This window comes from Mchenga conophoros, linkage group LG7 (genome assembly GCF_057382185.1).
Source record: "Mchenga conophoros isolate Kocher_MC1m ecotype Shallow Benthic linkage group LG7, M_conophoros_male_GT1.1, whole genome shotgun sequence".
Lineage (NCBI taxonomy): Eukaryota > Metazoa > Chordata > Actinopteri > Cichliformes > Cichlidae > Mchenga > Mchenga conophoros.
This window is the reverse complement of record NC_140532.1, coordinates 61,530,698-61,554,309: the sequence shown is the minus strand read 5'-3', so window position 1 is coordinate 61,554,309 and position 23,612 is coordinate 61,530,698. Positions and strand designations below refer to the sequence as shown.

The following is a 23,612-nucleotide window of genomic DNA, read 5'->3' as shown; positions in this document are numbered from 1 at the left end:
GAGGAAAAACACATGTTCCTAGACAGGTTGCTGGCAGTTTATGTGAAACTGATTGCTAAAGCCCCACTCACACTGGCTAAAGATCAGTCAGTGATCCCGAACAACAGGTGACATTCTGGTGGTTTCGTCGTAGTTAAGTGTGCTCTTGAGCGAGGGAATCAGAGACAGCAGAAAAAAAGATGGATGTATCCACCACAACATCATATGTTGTTATGTTAAGTTCTGTTATAATGCCTCAAGCTAGACATTTTTGCTGCCTTAAACTTTTAAAACTCAAGACCAAGGGTCAGATTTGACTGTGATACTGACAGACATGCAGTTATAGTTAGAATCAAGGTAGCCAGTTTTAAAGCATATCTTGCTTACTAAGCTTTAAAAATCAATGTGATCGAGACCATAGACTCATCAGAAGAGTTTGTACTACATTCACAAAATCCAGCCAGGGTGGCTTCACCACAGACTACAATACATTCGGAAATCTTGGTTTGCCATCAGAATCCAAGCTTAAAGGCTTCACTTCGAAGACACACTAGCTATGGTGATCTTTTCATCGTAAACCTGCAGAAGTTTTTATATTTTTAATTTTTTAATATTCCTGATGACGTTTCTTCACCTTAACATCAGTAAAGCATTTGAAAGCAGAGCTTTTGCATTGTGGTACTGCAACTTCAGTGAAGGATCTAAGATCTTACAGCTCTGGCAAAAACCCACAGTAGCGCATTTCTGACATTTGTTAAAATGAGCCGAAGAGCATATTTGGATGGTTAACAGTTAAAAGTCTGAGTTTCCTATAATTAAGGTCAGTCTGTGCCAGCAGCTTCTCTCAAACAATGCATGCTTGTGTCTCTTCATTAAGACCTAGTGGTACACATGGAAGCTATACAGAGGGGAAGCAGAGTATGCAAATGTATACAGAGTCATAACAGAGAACTTACAGACCTTAAATTGTCTAAATATGTACAAAACTTCAACAGAAAAAAACAGTTGACCAAGAAGCATGCTGTTACTGTTAAGTGACTAGTTAATTGGTCCATGTCAACCTCTGTGTCACTCTGAACTTGACACCACATGAAGAAGTCATTCTTCATTGTAACACTCAATGGTTCAACTTTCCTAATTTCCTGAGGATATGAACTGAGAGCCTCATGTGATGGTATATTACACATGTAACAGAACAGGCCTTCATCATTTTAATAACAAACACAACTTCTGGAAGATGGTACCACTTGGCTAAGGGTAGCAAACACATATGCACTGTAATCTGAATCAATGATTATTAGGCTCTGGGCAGACAGGGCCTCTCTCTTGTCAAGTGCTATTAACCATTTCCAGGCACAAAATATGCCAAAACAAAGATCTGAGCAAGCTGGTGAAAATACATTGTCTTTGTTTTACTGCTGTAAACCCCACTGCATTCACTGCAAATCACGCCCTACATCTCACATTTGTCAGCAAGTGATTTTAATTTTTTAATTATAAATATGTACTTTTGATATGGTTGTAATTCGAACGGAGAAATTTCTCTTCTCTCCAGAGAACCTAGATTAAAGACACAACACAGGACCTACTGTGGCCATATCCAGCCTAATCAGAAGGGGGGGAAATAACATGACTGTCTGCCAGTTCTTGGTTAGCCTGTTTAATGTAATCAAACATTGGTGGTAATGGTGCTAATTCAAACGAATTAAGAGAAAATGAAGTGTAGAATATAGGGATTGTTTGAGAACTTGTTAATTTTAGCAACTCAAACTGTTCCCTGGAGAAAAGATTATTACAGTCCAGTATTTGTGGTTTATTGGCAACTCTTTGTGCAGAAATCCTGATGGGAAAGTTGAAGACCAAACTCTGTAGGCATGTCTAAAGCCAGCAGACTAATCACTCCATCAGACCTCCACTGTCTCTTTGCGTGTGAGTGAAAAGAAAAGAAAGTGTTCAGAAAGACTGTTGATATACAGTGTTTGTCTTTTGCCGAACCCATCCTGTTTTTTCCAGTGCTGTGGTGTGTTTACAGTGTGTTTAACTACAAACTGGCTGCACAGCAATGACTGACTTCATTTCCACATCTGGCTCTACAAATACAGCATGTTTTGTGTGAAATGTGTGAGCATATAAAAAAAAGGTTGCACACCATGAGCTGTGTCCTTTGCCATTTTACACATGAAGTTCTTACTACAAATTGTTGATAGAATCGGGTCAGTCTACAGTTTGTTCCAGTGTTATTTCACTGCTGCAATGGATGCTGCCTCGGTATAACATGCAGTAGACAGGAGAGCCACTTGCAAGGTGCTGTTATCGCATTTCACCCCAATTGGTCGTGACAGATGGCCGCCCCTCCCTGAGCCTGGTTCTGTTGTTCTGGGTTTTTTCCCTGTATGTATTATTTTAGGGTCTACCTTACGACATAAAGCCTTGAGGCAATTAATGTTGTGATTTGACGCTGTATAAATACCATTGAATTGAATTATCTGCACTGTTATCACAGTGCTGCAAATCAGTGTGCTTACATTCAAGATTTCTCAATCATTTTAAAGCTGTGTTAACACTTATGTTTATACATAAACCTCTTTAGACTAGTATTTAGACAAGTTCAAGGCTGTGGTGTATGTGGCTCCACTGAGACAACAAAATCAGCTGTTCTTCAGTCCTTGACAGCACAACATAACAAACATAAAGTAATTCCCAAGATAAATGTTCTCAGCCAAAGCCTTTTACAAGATTCAGGAGGGCACATTGCACCACATGTTAGATAATAATCTTTTTATTGCCAATGGTGAAATTTTCCCACTCTGGAGGTCTACCTCTACAGCCCCCATACTGGGGGCTTTAAATGCCTGCTGGCTTCCAGTTAATATGTTCTGTCGTGGGATAGATTATTATTTAAATCACGCCAAGAAAAAAAGACATGTTTTGGCATGGACATATGTGTGTTTTTGTCATCATACTTCTCCTTCTTTCTAGAGAACGATGCTTACATGACATGCTAACATGTACTTATTATTTTTGCCAGTACTTCCAACCAAATTTTCAACACAGTACTGGCATCTATATGCCATTTCTCTTAATGCTTTCCAGGGCCTAACAGTATGACTTAAATTACTACATGACTTATTTAACACCCCACCCAGCTCACCTGATTCTGACCCATTGGTGCTTTGCACATCGACAATGATGAGATGGATAGGAGGTTTTGCTGATGTCGTCTCAGGAATGTCCAGAGACTTCTCATGGTCAAATATCGTTTGAGCTCTAATGGTGTAATCCTCTTTGAAAACAACTGCAGGTTGTTCCTCCACTTCAGTAGTCCCAGCTGCAATGTCTGGCTTTGGTGTAAGGATCTCTGATGGAACTGGGTGTGCAGCGGCGTCTTCAACTGATGACGTTTCAACCCGTGCACTGATGTCCTGAAGTTTACTAGGCCTTGATGTGATCTCCGGGGTTACTGTTGCTCCTACCTCAGACCCACCAGAGTTGCCCTGGCTGCTGCTTTCTTCCCCTCTGCCACTGGTCTCACCCCCGCCCGGTCCTGCCTGATCTAATTGGGAGATGTCCAGACGTGGAGGCTGAGTGCGGGAGGTGGGTAATGGAGGCAGCTGCAAGATATCTCCTGATACAAGCTCTTGTGAAGTGGTAGTAAGAGTTGCTGAGGCTGTGGTGTGTGTAGAAGTAAGTGGGCTGTCTGTGGGTGAATGTCCAACAGGTTCTGGTCCTTTTCCTTGGATTTCAGCTCTTTCAACGTGTGAAGCTATTGTAGCATGGGGACTATATGTAGGGATGTCAGGTTTGTACACAATTGGAGTCATCAGGGAACTCGTAGTTGTTGGCTCTTCCAGTCTAACTGTAAAAGAGGGGAACACAGGAGCAAGACAAGAATTTAGAAGTGGGTCCTACAAAGAGCTCGGCAGTTAAGAAGTGCTGCCCAACTGCAACTCTGTTAATGAAAAAGGCATAATTTTTTCTTAGTCACTACAAAAAAAATAATTGCAAAACACATAATACTAATGTAAGGAAGCAACATTTTCACTAAAACTAGCCATATTCACAAGTCTTTCTTTATATCAAATGTGGTGGCAGCAAGAGGCGCTCCCTACTGGTTTGAACCACTGCAAGGGCCTAACAACACCAGTGCTGTCAGTGCAATCATTCTCATTTCCTCCTTTCTTTCTTTTCCATTTGTCCATGTTATTGTCAGTCATTCAGAAACAAATGCTAGGAAGGAAGAAGTGTTAGTGATCAACGTAGCAGTGAGTTACAAATGAGTATTTGCGAAAATCCTATTGTAAAGCTGGCATATACAGGGAGTGCAGAATTATTAGGCAAATGAGTATTTTGTCCACATCATCCTCTTCATGCATGTTGTCTTACTCCAAGCTTTATAGGCTCCAAAGCCTACTACCAATTAAGCATATTAGGTGATGTGCATCTCTGTAATGAGAAGGGGTGTGGTCTAATGACATCAACACCCTGTATCAGGTGTGCATAATTATTAGGCAACTTCCTTTCCTTTGGCAAAATGGGTCAAAAGAAGGACTTGACAGGCTCAGAAAAGTCAAAAATAGTGAGATATCTTGCAGAGGGATGCAGCAGTCTCAAAATTGCAAAGCTTCTGAAGCGTGATCATCGAACAATCAAGCGTTTCATTCAAAATAGTCAACAGGGTCGCAAGAAGCGTGTGGAAAAACCAAGGCGCAAAATAACTGCCCATGAACTGAGAAAAGTCAAGCGTGCAGCTGCCAAGATGCCACTTGCCACCAGTTTGGCCATATTTCAGAGCTGCAACATCACTGGAGTGCCCAAAAGCACAAGGTGTGCAATACTCAGAGACATGGCCAAGGTAAGAAAGGCTGAAAGACGACCACCACTGAACAAGACACACAAGCTGAAACTTCAAGACTGGGCCAAGAAATATCTCAAGACTGATTTTTCTAAGGTTTTATGGACTGATGAAATGAGAGTGAGTCTTGATGGGCCAGATGGATGGGCCCGTGGCTGGATTGGTAAAGGGCAGAGAGCTCCAGTCCGACTCAGACGCCAGCAAGGTGGAGGTGGAGTACTGGTTTGGGCTGGTATCATCAAAGATGAGCTTGTGGGGCCTTTTCGGGTTGAGGATGGAGTCAAGCTCAACTCCCAGTCCTACTGCCAGTTTCTGGAAGACACCTTCTTCAAGCAGTGGTACAGGAAGAAGTCTGCATCCTTCAAGAAAAACATGATTTTCATGCAGGACAATGCTCCATCACACGCGTCCAAGTACTCCACAGCGTGGCTGGCAAGAAAGGGTATAAAAGAAGAAAAACTAATGACATGGCCTCCTTGTTCACCTGATCTGAACCCCATTGAGAACCTGTGGTCCATCATCAAATGTGAGATTTACAAGGAGGGAAAACAGTACACCTCTCTGAACAGTGTCTGGGAGGCTGTGGTTGCTGCTGCACGCAATGTTGATGGTGAACAGATCAAAACACTGACAGAATCCATGGATGGCAGGCTTTTGAGTGTCCTTGCAAAGAAAGGTGGCTATATTGGTCGCTGATTTGTTTTTGTTTTGTTTTTGAATGTCAGAAATGTATATTTGTGAATGTGGAGATGTTATATTGGTTTCACTGGTAAAAAGAAATAATTGAAATGGGTATATATTTGTTTTTTGTTAAGTTGCCTAATAATTATGCACAGTAATAGTCACCTGCACACACAGATATCCCCCTAAAATAGCTAAAACTAAAAACAAACTAAAAACTACTTCCAAAAACATTCAGCTTTGATATTAATGAGTTTTTTGGGTTCATTGAGAACATGGTTGTTGTTCAATAATAAAATTATTCCTCAAAAATACAACTTGCCTAATAATTCTGCACTCCCTGTAATGTAAAGAATGATTAGGTAGAAAATAAACCCGTCTGCTTTGGAAAATAAGACACAGCACCGGCAGTGGGAAAATGTGGAAAACTATGAGTGCGTTAAAAACCATTTAGCCAAGCAAGCAACATTTATACTGAGTGAAAAATGTTCACAGAATGAAATCAGCAAAACCAATGAGTCATTAAATAAAGAAACAGGAGTCTGGGAAGCTGTCAGACGGCAGCTAGCACACAGCAAGCTATAAAAGGAAATGCAGCAGATTGATTGCTGATTTTGGAAACATTAAGTCACCTGTCAAGAATGAAGCTGTTTCAGTCCCCAGAAAAAATAGCACACCCTCAAGACATAATAAAAATTATCTTAAAATTGGTTAAATACAACCTCAGATAAAGAACAAAAACATGACTTATTACACCGTATCAACTGAGGCAAAATACAGAAAGTGTGTGAAAAACTATGTAAAATTCTGTGTTTCCACGGGACTTAAGCTGCTAACCAAATTCACTTGATTATCTGATCATCAGTAAGTGTGAACACCTCTATAAATACTGATGGTTTGGCAGTTTGCACATTATCACATTATCAATTGTACATCAGTAATCAATCAGTCTAGGAAGGGTTATAATGTAAGGCTATATCCAAACCTTTCCAAGTCCATCATTGTACAGTTTGAACGATTATTCATAAGTGGAAAACACAGAAGACTTTTGCCAGTCATCTTAGCAGAGAAGACTGCTTTCTTGTCACGGTTTGTCTCACAAACAGCGTGGAGATAAGAGGTGTGGACCCAGGTGCAGACAATGATGAAGGGGAGTGTTTCAAACTGAGAATGAGCCTTTATTGTGGCTGTAAGAATTACCTCAAAACCACTATAAAAACCTAAACTGGGGACAGCTAAACATGAAGCTAGAAACATAAAACTAAATAACCTGAAACATGGAAACTTAGCTGGAGAGACAGTGGGGAAGATGAACAAGATGACTAACAGGCATAATACACAGAATGATACACAGATGCTCCAACAAAGAAGAGAGGTAACCACACACTAATAATAATAACGTATACTTTATTTATCCCCAAGGGGAAATTCCTCTCTGTATTTAACCCATTCACTCTGTGAAGCAGTGGGCAGCGGTGTGTAGGGACGGTACCTTGCTCAGGGTCACCGTTCAGTGGAATCGAACCCCCGACCTTCCGATCATGGGGCCATCACTCTACCTACTGAGCTATCCCTGACCTAAAATGCCACTAAATATTCACACAAGGTAACAAGGAGATGGCACACAGGAGTGAGACACAGCTGAACCTAATTAGACAAGACAATGGGGGAGGGGAGCAAAGCAGAATACATGACCTGAGACATGGACCTTCAAAGTAAAACAGGAAATACAACTGGCTCAAGGGCAGGGACTTGAAACTACACAGGGGACCAAAACCTAAGAACTAGAAATACAAAACAGAAACCATCACACTAGCAGTCAAACTCCAGATAAAAACAAAGATCAATAATCAGACAAAAACCAAAACACTGGGTCACCGACCCAGGACCGTGACAGTTCTACAGTCAAATGTTAAGCCATCTGTCTGACAGCTAAAGCCTTGGTGAAACTAGGTCATCAACAGGACAATAATCCCAAACACAGCAGCTTATCTACAACAGAATAACTGAAAAAGCAAAGAATCAGTGCTCCAGACCTCAACCTGATAGAAATGATGTAGTGGACCTTCAGAGAGCTGTGCATGAATAAATCCTCACAAAGGGAAGATTAATGCCTTGTTATCATGGAGCATATACCACATGAAAAACTAACAATTAGGGCTCCTGAACATACAATGCATTCCTTTGTATGTGTCTAAGTGCTGAGTTCAAATGGTTAGTGTCCTGGGAGTGAGTGGGGGGTTTGAGCGTCACATACATAATGCTTTAATAAACTGGATGTAACATAGTCCCCTCCATGTGTGAATGTGCAGGAGGGTGTTTGGTTGGGTGGGTTTTGTGAGTGTGCTTTTTTCCTGTTTCTCTTTAGCACTATAGCCATAATTTTAGATCTAGAGAGACATATAAGGAAGACTTTTCAACATAATGGTAAATGGACTGATTCTTATATGATGCTTTATACTGCAGGTACAACACCACTATTATCCTCTATAATCTAGAGAAAATACCTTTCTGACAACCTAAAACAAAACTGAAAATGATGTTACGGTCATGCTCCATTCAGTTAGACTTCACTGGGTTACACAAGTCCTCAGAAAGTCTGTAACAGAACAGGTGAAGCAGTCACAGAGCAGATGCTGAGGCAACCGATGCTGTGATTTGGCACTATAGAAATAAAATTGAACTGAATTGAATCAAATGTTTCTGCACTACTTTTACTAAGTAAAAGCTGTTATACGTCTGTACCTTTATTGTGACTTTTATTGAAGGAATACTTGTTAAACTGCATTTTTTGATTACTGCTTCTATCAAAGAGCTTGCTAAAGGTGTGAATTGCCTGCAGACTTGTGCTTTAACTGTGGTTGAGTCTGTCTTTTTGCACAGTGAAGGAGACCCTGGCTGCATGTTAAGTCCTTCCCAGATATGATGTCATGTATTTAGCGAGCTTCAACCATCTGGCTGGGGTCTGTCCGTCACTGTACATTTACTTTCTCTTGCAGTCCTGCCACTATACTTAAGTCTTGGTAAAGCACATTACACAGGTTTCATGTTCAGAAAGGCAAGTGAGTGAAATTATGTTTAGTGCCTCATACTTGATGCTGCAGCTTCACACTGCAGACTGAGCTGGGCTCACTGTTAAAGTTTTGTGCTTTTTATACAATGATGTCACTTATGGGAGAAATCCCTCTCTTTTACATCTCCTCCTCCGTCTGTCTGTCTGAGTTTGGGCAGGGTCGCAGCTGTGAAACATTAGGGACTTGTCCTGTTTCCGTTCTATCTGTGTTAGAGTGCACGTGCTGGGTTTTTCCCCTCGTAAAAAACATGGCCCACCATTAACATGGCTACTAAGAGATCATTCTTCTCTTGGTTGGGTTTGTTCTTTGTAACTTCTTTTTACTCGGCTTTTAAGTGGTTGCAGATTGTGACACCTCAGTGTTTATTGACCAAATTAGACTTTTCTTGTCAAAGTGTTGTGGATGTTTGGAGGAGGGCAAGTATTGCAAGCTCAACAGTGCAGCATGGACCTGGATTCCATACACTTTGTAATTTGTCTTAATTTTTTATCTGTAATATTAATTTTCTTAACCAGGTTACACAATGCATCTAAAGACACAACTGCTCTAAGCAGAATTCCTCATTAAAATATGACCAAACAATTTGCACATACATGCTCGGTGTCTTGTGAAACACTGCTCTGTGACCTGCAAAGGTCCTGAGTGGGACTGTATCTGTAATTAAAGCTTGTGGTTTTTGGAGTTTCAAAAGCCAACTAGGATGCAGAGACTTCAACTATTCGATTCAATTCAATTTGATTTTATTGATATAGCGCCAAATCACAAGCACAGACATGTCAATGTGCTTAATATTTATATAAGGTAAAATAACCCTTAAATAACAGAGACAGACTCCTGTCCTGTGAAACCAGCTCGATGTATGTGGCTTAAATGAAAGAAGCTGCCGAAACTGACATGCTTTTTAAAACTGTTTATTACGCAGCCTTTTTCACCCTTTGAAACTAGATAACGGGATAAACACTTAATAGATATGAGACCACTCTGTTGCAAGACTAAGTTCATGCAAATAAGAAAATGAGCAGAGTAAATTACTGTCCAGTTTGGATCAATGTGTGTTTCTGTCTTACCCTTGAAGCAGAAAGCCCCGTGCCTGTCAGTGGGGTCTGGGTAACCAGTCTGGTTTTCATACTTGTAAAGTGTGCGGACCCCCAACTGGCCTCCTCCACACTGAGGCCTGGGGACGGTGATGGGGTAACGGACACTGCCGTCAGATAGCCAGCCAAAGTCGCAGCGGTTTAGCCCCCCCCTCCAGGCTGCAAACAGATGACCGGGCGATGCCAGCACGGCATCATGCTTCTCGCACTCTTCCCTTGCTTGCTGCCAGGTGAGCTTACTGCTGATGGAAGTAGGATAGAATACCTCGCCTACAGACAGAGCAGATACACAAAGTCAGTTTACAGCTAACCACAGTCTTTTTACTTGATGTTTTAAATGAATTACATTTGTCACCCTGGATCAACACACCTGAATCAAATGATTATTATCATTACCAGGCCTCTGGAGAACCTCAAGACATGTTGAGGAGGTAATTTAGCCATTTAAATCAGCTTTGTTGTTTCAAGAACACATCTAAAACCTGCAGGACACCGGCCCCTGAGGCCTGGAGTTCCCCACCCCTGGTATAGAGCCGCAGCAGACTAGCAGAAACTAGTGGAGGAGCTACAAGGTTGAAATTTTAACTTCAGAAAAGTGTTCTGCTAAACACTTAATGCTAAGCTAAGCTAACCACTGCCTCTATAATTCTGTATTTCAGTATGTATGTGTCTTGCATGTGTATTTACCGTGTAGTTTGTCTACGTAACAGTACACATCATATTTCTCCATGGGGTCACGGATGCCGTAGGTTCTCACACCTGGCCGATTCTTTAGATTACCTTCGCAGCCTGGACGGGTCACTGTGACTGGATATCTGAAAAATGAACAATAATAATGACAATATTTTTAAAAGCAGAGCAAGAAATGATCTGATATTTAAAGAGGTCACATTTATTTGTTTATTCGGTTTTCATGTTCTATAGTTGGGTCCCTAAGTACGTGTACAATAACAGTTTTTGTAGTTTTGCCTCTGTGCACCAACACAGTGAACTGCACACGACGAAAATGTGACTTAAGTGCAGAGTCTCAGAGAAGATCCATGGATGTAATGAAGGAGGAAATACAGAGGGTTGGTGTGGCAGAGTTGGCCTACCGCACTTGATTTACCATCACATTTGGGCTCGCTGAGATTCAAAATGGCACTTCAACTTTTGAATTTCGGTTATTTTATCTGCTAATTTATCATGAAATTACGAGGGACATTAAACTTGAGATTATTTGTTTAAAGAAATGTAGGAACATACCTAACTGACTGGTCTGCAAGCCAGCCCGCATCACACTGGTCGAGGCCATCTTCAAAAGCAGCCGTCAGCTGCTCAGGTGTAGCGATGGATGCGTCTACAGAGTGGCACGCTTCCACAGCCTCAGAATAGTTCAGACTGTAGCGGCTGCTGTTAGCTCTGTAGTGGAACACCACACCTGCAGAAGGGTTATCAACAATCAGGAATATATGGATGCCTTCAATAGCGTTTTATTAAATCAACATAATTTTAGATCCATTATTGAAGGTCCTCGAGACGAAATATATGACCAAAATTATGAATATCCAAAAGTCAAGGTTTCAGTTCATGCTTGAAAAACAAATCTACATATCAGGAAATCAAACTTAAAATCAAAACAAAATCAATAGCCAATCAGCCAGATTGGATGGAGAGTATCTGTGAACAGCAATTTTCAAGTCTTGCCATAGATGCTCAATGGGATTTAAGTCTGGACTTTGACCGGGCCGTTCTGACACATGAATATTCTTTGATCTAATCAATTCAATTGTAGCTATTGCTGTATGTTTAGGATAATCGTCTTGCTGGAAGGTTAATCTCCTTCCCAGCCTCCAACAGGTTTTCTTTCAGGATTGTCCTGTATGTAGCTCCTTCCATTTTCCCATTAACTCTGACCAGCTTCTCTGTCCCTGCTGAAGAAAAGCATCCCCACAGCATGATGCTGCCATCACCATGTTTCACAGTGGGGATGGTGTGTTCAGGGTGATGAGCAGCATTACTTTTACATTACCTCCAACTGAGTCAGCAGGTCTGGACTCAAACCAGGGGGACTCTGCTTAAAACCACAACAAAAAGTACACTGATTGTCATTGCTCCCTTGCACCCAGTTACTTACCCAGTCAGTATGGCTTCCAACTAAAGATTTACCATTAAAATCATTAACCCAAAAAATAGCTTCTCGTTTTATGGGTCCATATGAAATAGACTCTGTAATTAGTCCCATGACTGTCAAACTCAAGTTGCCCCCATCACTGCGCAGTCATCTCACCTTTCATGTGTCTCGACTCAAACCGGTGTATTCCAGTCAACTGTGCCCTCTATGCGATCCTCCCCCACTACCCACCCGGCTCATCGACAGCCACCCAGCCTATGATTTTTGCTGGCTCGTTAACGTTTGTCAGCAAGGCCAGCGCAATCAGTTCATGTTGGACTGGGAGGGGTACTGCCCGTAGGAGCATTCCTGGGTCCTGCGGGCATTCATCCTTGACCATTCTTTAATCTCTTTCTTCTACGAGTGTCTTTGCAGGTCTGTGTCTGATCAGTGCCTGGAGGTGACTCTTGGGGTACTGTCAAGATCTGGTGTGTTTTGGTATTCTGGCATATTTTCCATTCTGCTCCTGAGGCTTTGTTTCTAGTTCCCAGGTCCACCTTTCCTTATGTCTCCATGTTCCGTTAGCATACTCATTTCCCTGTGTAACATTGCTCTGTGTTTCCAGTTTTGCATCCTTGGATCAGCATTCACTCATCTCCACTAAGAACCAAATTCCCTCTGATGCTGGTCCTCCTCGCCCACTTGCTACCTACCAGCTGCCACTGGTCTTACCTCTAGTTTTCCTGGAGTAAGCCTGAAATCTCACTTGCCTGCCCTCCGGCTTGCTGCAAGTTACCCCCGCTGTGGAAAAGAGGACGTCGGACATCTGCTCGTTTATCACTCACCCACTCACCCAGTGAACCACCCCTCTCTGTAGCCTTGCTTCGCCCTCTTACCCTTCTCCTTTCACTCACCATTGCAATCATACACACCTTCTACCTGAGCTTGTGAAATAACACACCTCTCCCTCTATCGCAGTGGCTCCCAGTCCTGTGAATTTCTTTGTCCACCATGCTTTGACTTTAGTGATGCCTGTGTTAAATAAAGTTTTGTCTAAAATTGAAAGGTTGTGTTTTGAGAATTTTAAAAAATCAGAATTAAACTTTTTAAAAATGAATGCTGGCCACTCTCCTAGGCTGCAAATAATGCAGATCTGGATCTCCAGCATATGTTGTTTTTTTTTAAAACACTCTCTCCTCACAATACAGCACACAGCTTAAAATAGTGGTAATATCTTTGTAGCACACACAACAAGACACAAGATGTCTCCTGAATGAGTGAAAGAATGATGTGAGACCTCCCAGCCCATTGTTTGCCAGTGGTGCTAGTTTCAGTCACTGTGCAAATGTACTGTTTATGAGGTTGGGAAACTTGCAGTCAGCTGAGACTGAAGAAGTCACTTGGATGATACCGAAACATTTCTCCCACTGAAAACGCTACGATGAACAGAATCAGCTTTTTGGGACTGGTGCGAGTGTTTGTGTAAAGCAGACTTTAGGTTTCCACATCACACTGGAGTAAAGTGTTTGCTGGACACAGTTAGCTTTGGACTAGTTGCCTAAAAGTTTTTAGGTCATCTCAGAGAATCTTTCCTCTTTCAGCAGATGGATTAGAAAACAGACCATTACAATGACCAGAGAGGAAGGGCACTTTAAAGAAAATGGCACGTGTACACATTTCAGTCAATACTTTTGGCGACACCTTCAACTTTGAAGTCTCTGCCAGCTGGGCACATCTGGATACAGACAATGAAGTTTGTAGACTTGCATACAGACTCCTAACCTGACTATAAAATGGTGAGTTGCTAGTGTTCCTGTATGTTTTACTCACCTCTGACAGTGAGGATGACTGTGACCTGAGTGGACTCTAGCCCATGCATCACCTCGCAGCGGTATAACCCAGCATCGCTGGCCCTGAGCTTCCCTATCACCAGAGAAGCATCTCCAAACCACTGTGGGTAGCTGAGCACTGACACCCTGCTCTCAAAGCTATGCCCCAACTTTACTCCCAGTCCCTGGGCCACCAGCACCACTTTCTCCTCCTGCCCATCTAGCTTCGTCCACTTGATCCTGCCGTAGTCATCAGAGCTCTGGCTGTGAGTTTGCGCAGGTGTAGGGGTGTGCGTCAGAGCTTGTGCGGAGCTGCTGGGATAAGCTTGCGTTATGGAGAAGTAACACGGTAGCACCACTGTGTCTGCTAGAGAGCCAGCTACAGCCAATTTCTCCTCCATCTTCACTGCCATCTCTGGAGGTGCTGGAAGGAAAACAGGAACCAGTTTGAGTCTAAAATGAATAAAAGCAATGCTTTTTGCTGCATTTTAATGGACGTACAACCTAACTAAGAAGTCTAGACTCCACTTTTCATGAGTGCAATTCCAGTATTTTACTAGTTTTGCTATTTCTGTCTGTGTGTTACACCGCGTCTTTGTGTGAGGCTAGCTAACTCAGCTTGCTGACATTAGCTGATAACTTAGTACTCCACCCTGTCTAAATATGATCATGTCTGGCTCCAAAAATACAAGGCAGAGGCCCAATGCAGTGAATCAATGTCACTTCCCATCCAATGAAACACTGATCCACAGCGACCCACTCCTTAGCTCTCAGGACCCAAAATAGAATCAGGAAAAGTAGGATCTGCTGCCAATAGCTAAGTACCAGACCCCTCAGGCCCATGTGTCATACCCAGAAGTCTATGCCCATGGCCTAATGGCTGTATTGATCTCAATATACACATAGCTGCAGATCAATCTCAAAGCAAGAGTAGTGACCAGCTACACCTGAGCAGGGTTTGGTTCAAAGCAGGAAACCAGTTTCTGTGGAGTTCAACTATAAATCCATTTGGAGAATTGAAATTCTATATGGAAATATATCTTTAACCTGCATAAACAACCGTGGAATCTGCAGAAGTATTGCACTAATACCTGCTCTGAGAAAGTGTGGGAGCGTTCAGCTGCAAGAAGAAAATGGAAAAAAAAAAAAAACAAGTGAAAGAGTGTGTGTGTGTGTGTGTATGTGTGACTGCATACACACTTAACCAGGGAATGCTGGTTACGTGTGTATGCAGAGTGAATTTGTGTTGTGTTGAGAGTATAATAATTTTCCACTTTGTCAGTCTTGGATCTGCAAATCTGGCACGTAATTACAGCTACGTCAGAGAGAAAGCACCAGGGCGGGTTACAAAGTTTGGATTCAGCTACAAAATCATCATATCCTGCTAGACTCAACTTACCTGGCTGAGGACGGGGTGAACACAGACACACAAGACAGAGCAGGAGTATAAGGATGTGTTTAATCATCTCAACAGTATCTGCAAGAAAGAAAAAAAAGCAGTGACAGTCAGTGTGGGACCTTATAATAAATGCCAAATATTAGCCTACTGTAAGACTACAGTTAACTTTAGTTAATATATGTTATAATGTTCGAATGAGATAAGCTTTTTTTTTAAAACATAGAAGCGACACAGTGACCACAAACCACAGAAAGTGCAGTCTAGTGTAGTACCTAGTAGCATAACCTAAAATGATTTTAAAAATTAGTAATACCCTCTAAACTGTAGTCAATTAGTCTCAACTGACCAATCAAGCCATTAATTATTAGATTAGTAGTTTGTACAGGAATATCAACCAGTAGTGTTGGTGCAGACGAGCACAAATACTGCTGCGCTGTAGCCTTAGACTGTAAATAAAAAGACTAGACTGTGTTTCCAGGTGAAGTGGATTTTTATGCAGCATTTCAGTAATCTATAGTACAGTTTCACTTGGACAAAATTAGGCTTTTAAAATCTTATTTTTCTTTACTCACTTAATCTCATAGAAATAAAATCAAATGTTTTATTGTAGCTCATATAACCTACAGTTTTGAATCACTGTTAACTAAAATAAATGAACAGACATAATGGAATAACATGTTTTCCCAATTTTCTTCCATTATTGCACGAACTAGGACATGTATGTCTGGAATTCACATTGCCTGGACTATATAAAGTACTATTTGTTCTATTTCAACGTTAAATAAAAATAAATTAATTCATAAATACAGTTAACTGTCTCTGAGTAATTATGAATAACTGAGAAACCTTTCTTAATCTTATTAGGACACTTCGTGTCGGTGAATCACATTTAGGTTTTGCTTTAATGCTTTACATAGCTCTAGTTTGCATAATAATTATTATTAAAAAATAATTCAAAAACAAGAGAAAAGCGCTGCTTCTGGAACCACGTGTGTGCTAAGCTGTTCCAGGGCTTCACTGAGGCTGCTGCAGTGATACCGCTTATCAAGTGATCAATCAGCTGGTTGAGGGGACGTAATTGGTCCCTGGCTCAATTTTATCAATGAGTGTCTAATCACTTGGATCTACTAGTGTGGGAACATTCCCGTCACCTAAAAAGCAGCTCCTGATATGGGAATAAAACACTGACATTAGAGTAATATCGCTAAATAACCACACAAATATTACCCTTAGTTAACATCAGGTGAGCCACGGAGAAAACATAATAATAATCATAATTATTATGATTATTATAATTATAATAATGTAATACAACCTTGGAAGTGTATCCAAAGTCCAGCTGGCTCGTTTCGGGTTGATTTCTTAAAACTTTTCCAAATGAAACTGCCGGAGACTCCAAATGATCCGCGGAGTGTGAGCGTGCTTATTTTTCAGACCACTGTACTCACCCACTTCACTGGTCTGGCTGGAAGTTCAAATCCACTCTGCACGCGTTATTATCTTGATATTAAGAAGAGGAGGAGCGCACAATCCCTAAAGTAACGTAAAAACGGGGGAGGGACTTGGGGGCGGAAGGAGATCTGAGTGGGACAAAAAAGAGCAAAGTATAGATAGGCTGAATTTGGAGAAATGAAGGAAAGGGAGAGACTTTTCTTTGGCAGAAAGACCTGACTCCTGGGCGGGATGGCTTTGGAACCCTAACTGCCTCATATTCCTTTAACGAGTGTGATTTGTTTAGTAGGGGAGACCGGGGATAGTTGTAACGTGGGTCAGTTGTAACACTTCAAATTTCTCCAATCAGAGCTAAGTTTCAAATGATGTGACTCATCCTGTGCATGCCCAATCCGATTGTTCAGTCTGACGTCACTAGCCGTGTCTGGGTCTAAACTCCGCTGCAGGTCCATATATCAAACATCACTGTGGCATTACTGAGAGTTGAAAAACTGTCTAAAGTCTTTCATCTTTAATAAAATGATCAGCGTTCTGCTCTACCAGGTGTAACAATTGAGTTTAAGATCCAGGCATCCATGAAAACAGAATTTATGACATTTAACGGAGTTAGAAGTTAGCAGGGAGTTAGCTCGCTAGCTTCTATCTAAATACAATATAGCATGTCCTGACTGCGGGGTTTTGGAAACAAATTAAAACGTACAGCTCTGCTATCACTTCCAGCATAAATGAAGACAGAAAACTAAACAGCAGTGACGTTTGTAGGGTTACTGAAGTTGAGCTACCTGGTATATAATGATGTGCTACGTGACCGCTAGCGACACAGCTATGTTAGCTTAATATAAACAAGCTAACTTTTTTTTCCCACTCGATAAAAGTTAACGTGAGTGTTGTCGGTGGTCAGGAACAAATGTAATCGCATGGCAGGATGCTGTAAAAGGACCAAACTTCAGCCAGGAGAACAACTGAGATAATCCATCCACATATGAGGTTAGTCATTCATATACTGCTGCATGGGATGGGCTGTAGTTACATCCTAAGGTTTTAAAAACTGAGCTTAAATAAATGATTAGCGGTAATAAAAGCCGAGGGAGGTCAACAGGGATCACTGACTGTTTTAGGAGCTTTTTGAGATCAAATAGAAGAAAATACATAACATTAAACATGTTAACAACACAAAAGCCATATTAAACGCAGACTACTTTAGACCCGGAAGTAGGATTCGTCGCGTCATCACTGAACAACCGGCTTCAGTTCTGCTGTCACATGTGAAAAATCAGCACATTTTGTCAAACACAGACAATTTAACATGAAAAAAAGTAATCTGTATGCCAAAAAGTAAGTTTTTCTACTTTATTTCAATGTTTAATAGCATTATCCGCTTTGCAGTTAAACTCATCAAACTTAAATTATGTTATTTGTATGTCTATGGGGATATATTCTGTGTAGGTCTTTAGTGCTAATGTTTTAGCCGTTGGCTATAATGTTAGCTAGTTCATGGCTATAGGAGTCTGGGTCAGTTGTAACAGCAACAGTCTGGGTTAGTTGTAACAATAATGCAGATGTTACAACTTACCACACTATTACTTTAACTTATATTAAACAAGTTGGGGCAACGACATCAGCAGAGAGACGTTCACTGGTCGCATTTGTATATCCGGTTAATGCCATTGGCAACACAATTCCTCCACTGTTTGTGTTCCCACACATACATTATGCAGATCACTGTGTCAGAGATGGACCAGTAGGAAGTACTGGTAGTGGAAATAAATCAGGATGGATGCAAGAAACAGATTTCCTCATCTTTCTGAAGCACTTTGCAAACCACACCAAGGTAAGCCATGATAAAAAGTAATGGAATTGCGATGCTGGTGAACAACTACATTTTTTCAGCTTCATTGTTATGTTCAAAATTGGTGCAAGAGTTGTAGGTTATAATGCCCACTGAGCCAATGAGGCCAAACTCAAGGAAGACCAACCAAAATTAATGAAATATTCAGTTGCAGATTTTCCATAATTTGTCTTTTTTGGGGGGTTGGAATATGTTCAAAAGCTAGATTTCTGCATTCTGTCACACACACACAGCTACATAAATGGCTCTAAGTGCATTCATGTGTTGAATAAACAAAGATTACATGTTAATATTTTGTCAGTACCCTTATTTCATTGTGTTACATTTCACCCCGGGATGTTACAACTAACCCAGACTATGGGGTTAATTGTAACATTTCACTCTTTGTGTTTGAGGCCATACCATGCAATGGGTAATTGTGCTGCAGAGAAAATAGCTGCACTATTTAATAGCAGAGACATGTAAATACTTTGCATTACATTTTGAATCCACTACCTTAAAAGAGCTCCAATTTACAGACAGAAATGTCAAAAATGTTACAACTATCCCCGGTCTCCCCTAATGTTGTTCTCGCACTCTGTAGGAACACAGTCTGCAATGTATTTAATCGGTTAAGTGACGACAAGTTAACATCTGCACAAGTGTATTAGTAAGAACAAGGGGAGGTTACAATGAAGGGTGTTCCAGGGGGCAAGGCAAAAACTGTCTTAACTCAATAATAAGTATGATTGACTTTTCAACACTGTGGAGGAGTCCGTAACGCTAATCAGCAGATCATGAACACACACACGTTCAACGAACATCTGTACGGACTGTGGAGTAGTGTTTTATGCACTTTAATAGAGAGCCAGGTGCTTCTGCAGTTCATGTTCCAATTACGAATAGCAATGCAGGGTCTTTACAATATCAGGCGACTGCTGTTGTGATTAGGCACTATAAAAGTGACACTGAATTAAATGGGAGAATCTTTTTCTTCCAATATTTTAGTTTCCACTTAAATGCTGTCCTATGACACAGTGAACATTGTTTATTATTTTTGTGTGGAAAATTACAGCAAGCATTCATTCAAACCATACAAATCTTTAAAGTCAAATTATCCTAAACCTCTAGAGAAGACAAAATACACACTGAGAGTCTAACCCAGATTATAGTCAAAGGAGCTTGCAAAGAAAAGCGTCTGGACTTCTTTAAGTTGCTTGAAGACGTTTCACCTCTCATCTGAGAAGCTTCTTCAGTTCTAAGGTCAAATGGTGGAGAGTCCCAGATATAACCTAGTGGGAGTAACCCCCCACAGAGGGACAAAAGGACCCCCTGATGATCCTCTAATCGCCTGAGCCAAGGTGTGAAACTGGGTGTGGGTCCCAATCAGCCAGAGTTTCGGGTGTGTTCATTGTGAAACCTGGCCCCACCTTATCATGCGAATTCCTGAGGTCAGATGGCCCAGGATGTGAGTGGGCGTTAAGGCGTCTGGGAAGGGATCTCAAAACTGGATTATAGATGGCAGAGAGTTGGTGTCGTAAACCCCCGCCTCTGTTCAAAGATGGTCGCTCACAGTGGACATAGATGGCTTCTTTCACTCCTCTTTCAAACCATCTGTCCTCTCTGTCCAAAATGTGAACATTGGCATCCTCGAAAGAGTGTCCTTTATCCTTAAGATGCAGATGGACTGCTGTGTTGTGCCATGCGCTTGTGAAGTGGCTGTTTGGTCTCTCCAATGTAGAGGTCTGGGCATTCCTCGCTGCACTGTACAGTGGCGTTTTGTCTTTCGGGTGAACCAGTTTTTGTCTGAGCGTGTTGCTGGGTCTGAAATGCACTGTTTTACCAGCTGATACGGGAAGGTGCACCGTGGTCCTAAACACTACAGATTACCATACAAAGATCACTACTCTCCTCAGTGACAACAATACCTACGAAGCCCTAAAGCGAGACCCCACAAGCAGCTACAAAAAGAAAGTTATAGCTTGCCTTCAAGACTTTGAAAAGGACAAAATTATTGACCGCCTTACATATCACCGCCTTTACCCAGGGAATGCCATACCCTGCATCTATGGACTTCCTAAGATCCACAAGGAAGCTGTCCCACTCAGACCCATAGTCAGTAGCATAAACTCAGCCACTTACAACATTGCTAAACACCTTGCTACCATCCTCGCGCCTCTTGTGAGGAACACCCCAGACCACATCAAGAACTCCACCGACTTCACCGACAAGGTCCAGAAACTTACCCTGGATCCAGATGAAACCATGGTGTCCTTTGATGTAGTCTCTCTCTTCACTTGCATACCCACCACGGAGGCAGTGGAGACTGTCAGAAAACGACTACAAGAAGACAGCTCCTTGGAGGACAGGACCAACTTCACACCCGATCAGATCTGCACACTGTTCGACCTCTGCCTCACCACTACATATTTCAAATACAACGAAGGCTTTTACAGACAAAAACATGGCTGTGCCATGGGCTCCCCCGTGTCACCTATTGTAGCCAACCTTTACATGGAGGAAGTGGAAAGGAAGGCTCTTGGCTCTTTCAAAGGAAGAGTACCCAGCCACTGGTACAGATATGTGGACGACACCTGGGTCAAAATCAAGACACAAGAAGTGGAATCCTTCACTGCGCACATTAACACTGTGGATAAGAACATCAAGTTCACCAGGGAAGACACAAAGGACAACTGTCTGCCTTTCCTGGACTGCGCTGTGCACATTGAAGAGAACGGCAAACTCAACATCGAAGTTTACCGGAAGCCCACACACACGGACCAGTACCTCCTCTTTGACTCCCATCACCCTTTGGAACACAAACTTGGAGTACTTAGGACCCTACACCACCGGGCAGAACATGTTCCCTCTAAGCCTGAAGGGAAAAAGAAGGAACACACACATGTAAAGGAAGCACTCAAAACGTGCGGCTATCCTAAATGGGCGTTCTTAAAGTCAGCAAAGAGGCACAGAAAAGAAGACCAGACACCAGCGAGGGAGGATAAGAAGGACAGACGCAACAACATTGTCATCCCCTATGTAGCCGGTGTATCAGAAAAACTCAGGAGAGTTTTCTCCAAGCATGACATCCCGGTGCATTTCAGACCCAGCAACACGCTCAGACAGAAACTGGTTCACCCGAAAGACAAAACTCCTAAACACAGACTTAACAATGTGGTGTATGCTGTACAGTGCAGCGAGGAATGCCCAGACCTCTACATTGGAGAGACCAAACAGTCACTTCACAAGCGCATGGCACAACACAGAAGAGCCACCTCCACAGGACAAGACTCAGCAGTCCATCTGCATCTTAAGGATAAAGGACACTCTTTCGAGGATGCCAATGTTCACATTTTGGACAGAGAGGACAGATGGTTTGAAAGAGGAGTGAAAGAAGCCATCTATGTCCACTGTGAGCGACCATCTTTGAACAGAGGCGGGGGTTTACGACACCAACTCTCTGCCATCTATAATCCAGTTTTGAGATCCCTTCCCAGACGCCTTAACGCCCACTCACATCCTGGGCCATCTGACCTCAGGAATTCGCATGATAAGGTGGGGCCAGGTTTCACAATGAACACACCCGAAACTCTGGCTGATTGGGACCCACACCCAGTTTCACACCTTGGCTCAGGCGATTAGAGGATCATCAGGGGGTCCTTTTGTCCCTCTGTAGGGGGTTACTCCCACTAGGTTATATCTGGGACTCCCCACCATTTGACCTTAGAACTGAAGAAGCTTCTCAGATGAGAGGTGAAACGTCTTCAAGCAACTTAAAGAAGTCCAGACGCTTTTCTTTGCAAGCTCCTTTGACTACGATGACCTGGATGACTGAGAACCTTCACAGACAACCCAGATTATACACGATACCAGGTGGGTATCCTTACTGCTAAAAACCAGCCCTGGAATGGCACGGCTACAGCTGCAGCCTGTCTGCAGCTCAGGACACAAGCATTTCACTGCATGTTCACTATATGTTATACTGTGTATGTGACAAATTAAAAAAAAGTAATTGTAATTGTATTGATGAATAGGTTGTGGGTTTGATCCCTGGCTGTTCAAGTCCTAAGCTACAGCCCGGGTGGCTTAGGAGTTAGATCAGTTCTGCTAATCAAAAGGTTGGTGGCTTGCCAAATATCCTGGGGCAAGATATTAACCCTGATGTATCCATCGGAGTGTGAATGTTAGACAGAAAGCACTAAAAGTGCTTTATAGATGCTTCGCTTAAGTGCTCCAGAAGAGTAGAAAATTATGTAAGAATCAGTCCATTAACTATTTGCTTTCACTTTTTATTTACACAAATATCAAAATTAGTTGTTGATGTGTAGCCTGCAAAGTATATCAGAAAAAATACATTTCAAAGAAGTCCTGAGCTAATGTAAACTTTGATAAAAACATGTTTATTATTTTTACTATTCCAAACATTGGTCATTAGTGTACTTTACTAAAAAAAAAGCAACCTCTACAGTGCTTTATAAAGAATCACCAAGCATTTCTCTCATCAGCATCCATTGAACGCCTTTTTTTGCAGTGCTTTATCCTTCCATATAGATACAGCACTAGATGCATTCAATCACAATAAAAATATGATGCCTTGGCATTTCACTGCTGTGGTCTTGTCTACGTCTATAAGGTGCAGACGTGGAACATCAGAATTCCTCAAAAAGGTCTTCCACTGCAGAACTTGCTGCAGCATCTGCAGAGAGCCGTGGAGTCTGATGCTTACTGGATCCTGCAGGGGAGTCATTCCTGTCAACCACACACACACACACAGACACACGCACGCACATGCACACACACGCACACACACAGAAAAGAGGTCAGTGGGCTAATGAGACTGGTTTACAGGACCGTTTGCCTGTTGAAACAGGAAATATGTCATGTGCTCTATAGGACACAAGACAAGAAACACATGGGCAATGTGTGTGTGCGTGTGTGTAACTGTGGCCCAGCAATTCCCCTACTTTAAGTGTTCTACATCAAACACATCACTACTTCTATTTGTTTTTGTGCATTTCAACATAGAGGCTCATGTTCTCCACCAGTTTTTAAGTCTGATGATGTTACCTCCCCAAAGCAGGCTTTTTTTCCTGTGGCATAAGCGTGCATTCGGTCTATATACATCATAGCTGTTGTATGCAATATTTTAAATGTTATGATTTATTGGTGAAAAATTGACAAATAATGTCACATTTGACCTCTGACATGGTTAAAGCTGTAGTAAATCAATATCGAGCTTTTTAAAACTATGTTTCATACGGTTGTTGTTCTACCTACAAGCACATAGGGAACGATACACAGGGGTTTTAAATATCATGTCACATTTGAGCTC

General features: G+C 41.9%; 2 protein-coding genes across 3 annotated transcripts in view; both read right to left on the bottom strand.

Annotated features, from left to right (window-relative positions):
• The window catches only part of vcanb (versican b), a 34,980-nt gene extending 17,960 nt beyond the window's left edge, over positions 1-17,020 (bottom strand). Inside the window, exons 1-7 of one of the 2 annotated variants that reach the window (XM_085280606.1) lie at positions 16,316-17,020; positions 15,001-15,078; positions 13,603-14,025; positions 10,926-11,100; positions 10,368-10,495; positions 9,654-9,950; positions 3,131-3,835 (exon numbers count right to left, since the gene is read on the bottom strand). In XM_085280606.1, the coding sequence (XP_085136732.1) occupies positions 3,131-3,835; positions 9,654-9,950; positions 10,368-10,495; positions 10,926-11,100; positions 13,603-14,025; positions 15,001-15,067 (1,795 nt within the window). In that variant the 5' untranslated portion in view covers positions 15,068-15,078; positions 16,316-17,020. The remainder of the gene's footprint in view (positions 1-3,130; positions 3,836-9,653; positions 9,951-10,367; positions 10,496-10,925; positions 11,101-13,602; positions 14,026-15,000; positions 15,079-16,315) is intronic. The other variant, XM_085280607.1, reaches the window with a different exon arrangement.
• Positions 17,021-22,555: 5,535 nt separating this feature from the next.
• The window catches only part of xrcc4 (X-ray repair complementing 4), an 86,212-nt gene continuing 85,155 nt past the window's right edge, over positions 22,556-23,612 (bottom strand). The window contains exon 8 of the mRNA XM_085280605.1: positions 22,556-23,029. Within this exon, the coding sequence (XP_085136731.1) occupies positions 22,930-23,029 (100 nt within the window). The 3' untranslated portion in view covers positions 22,556-22,929. The remainder of the gene's footprint in view (positions 23,030-23,612) is intronic.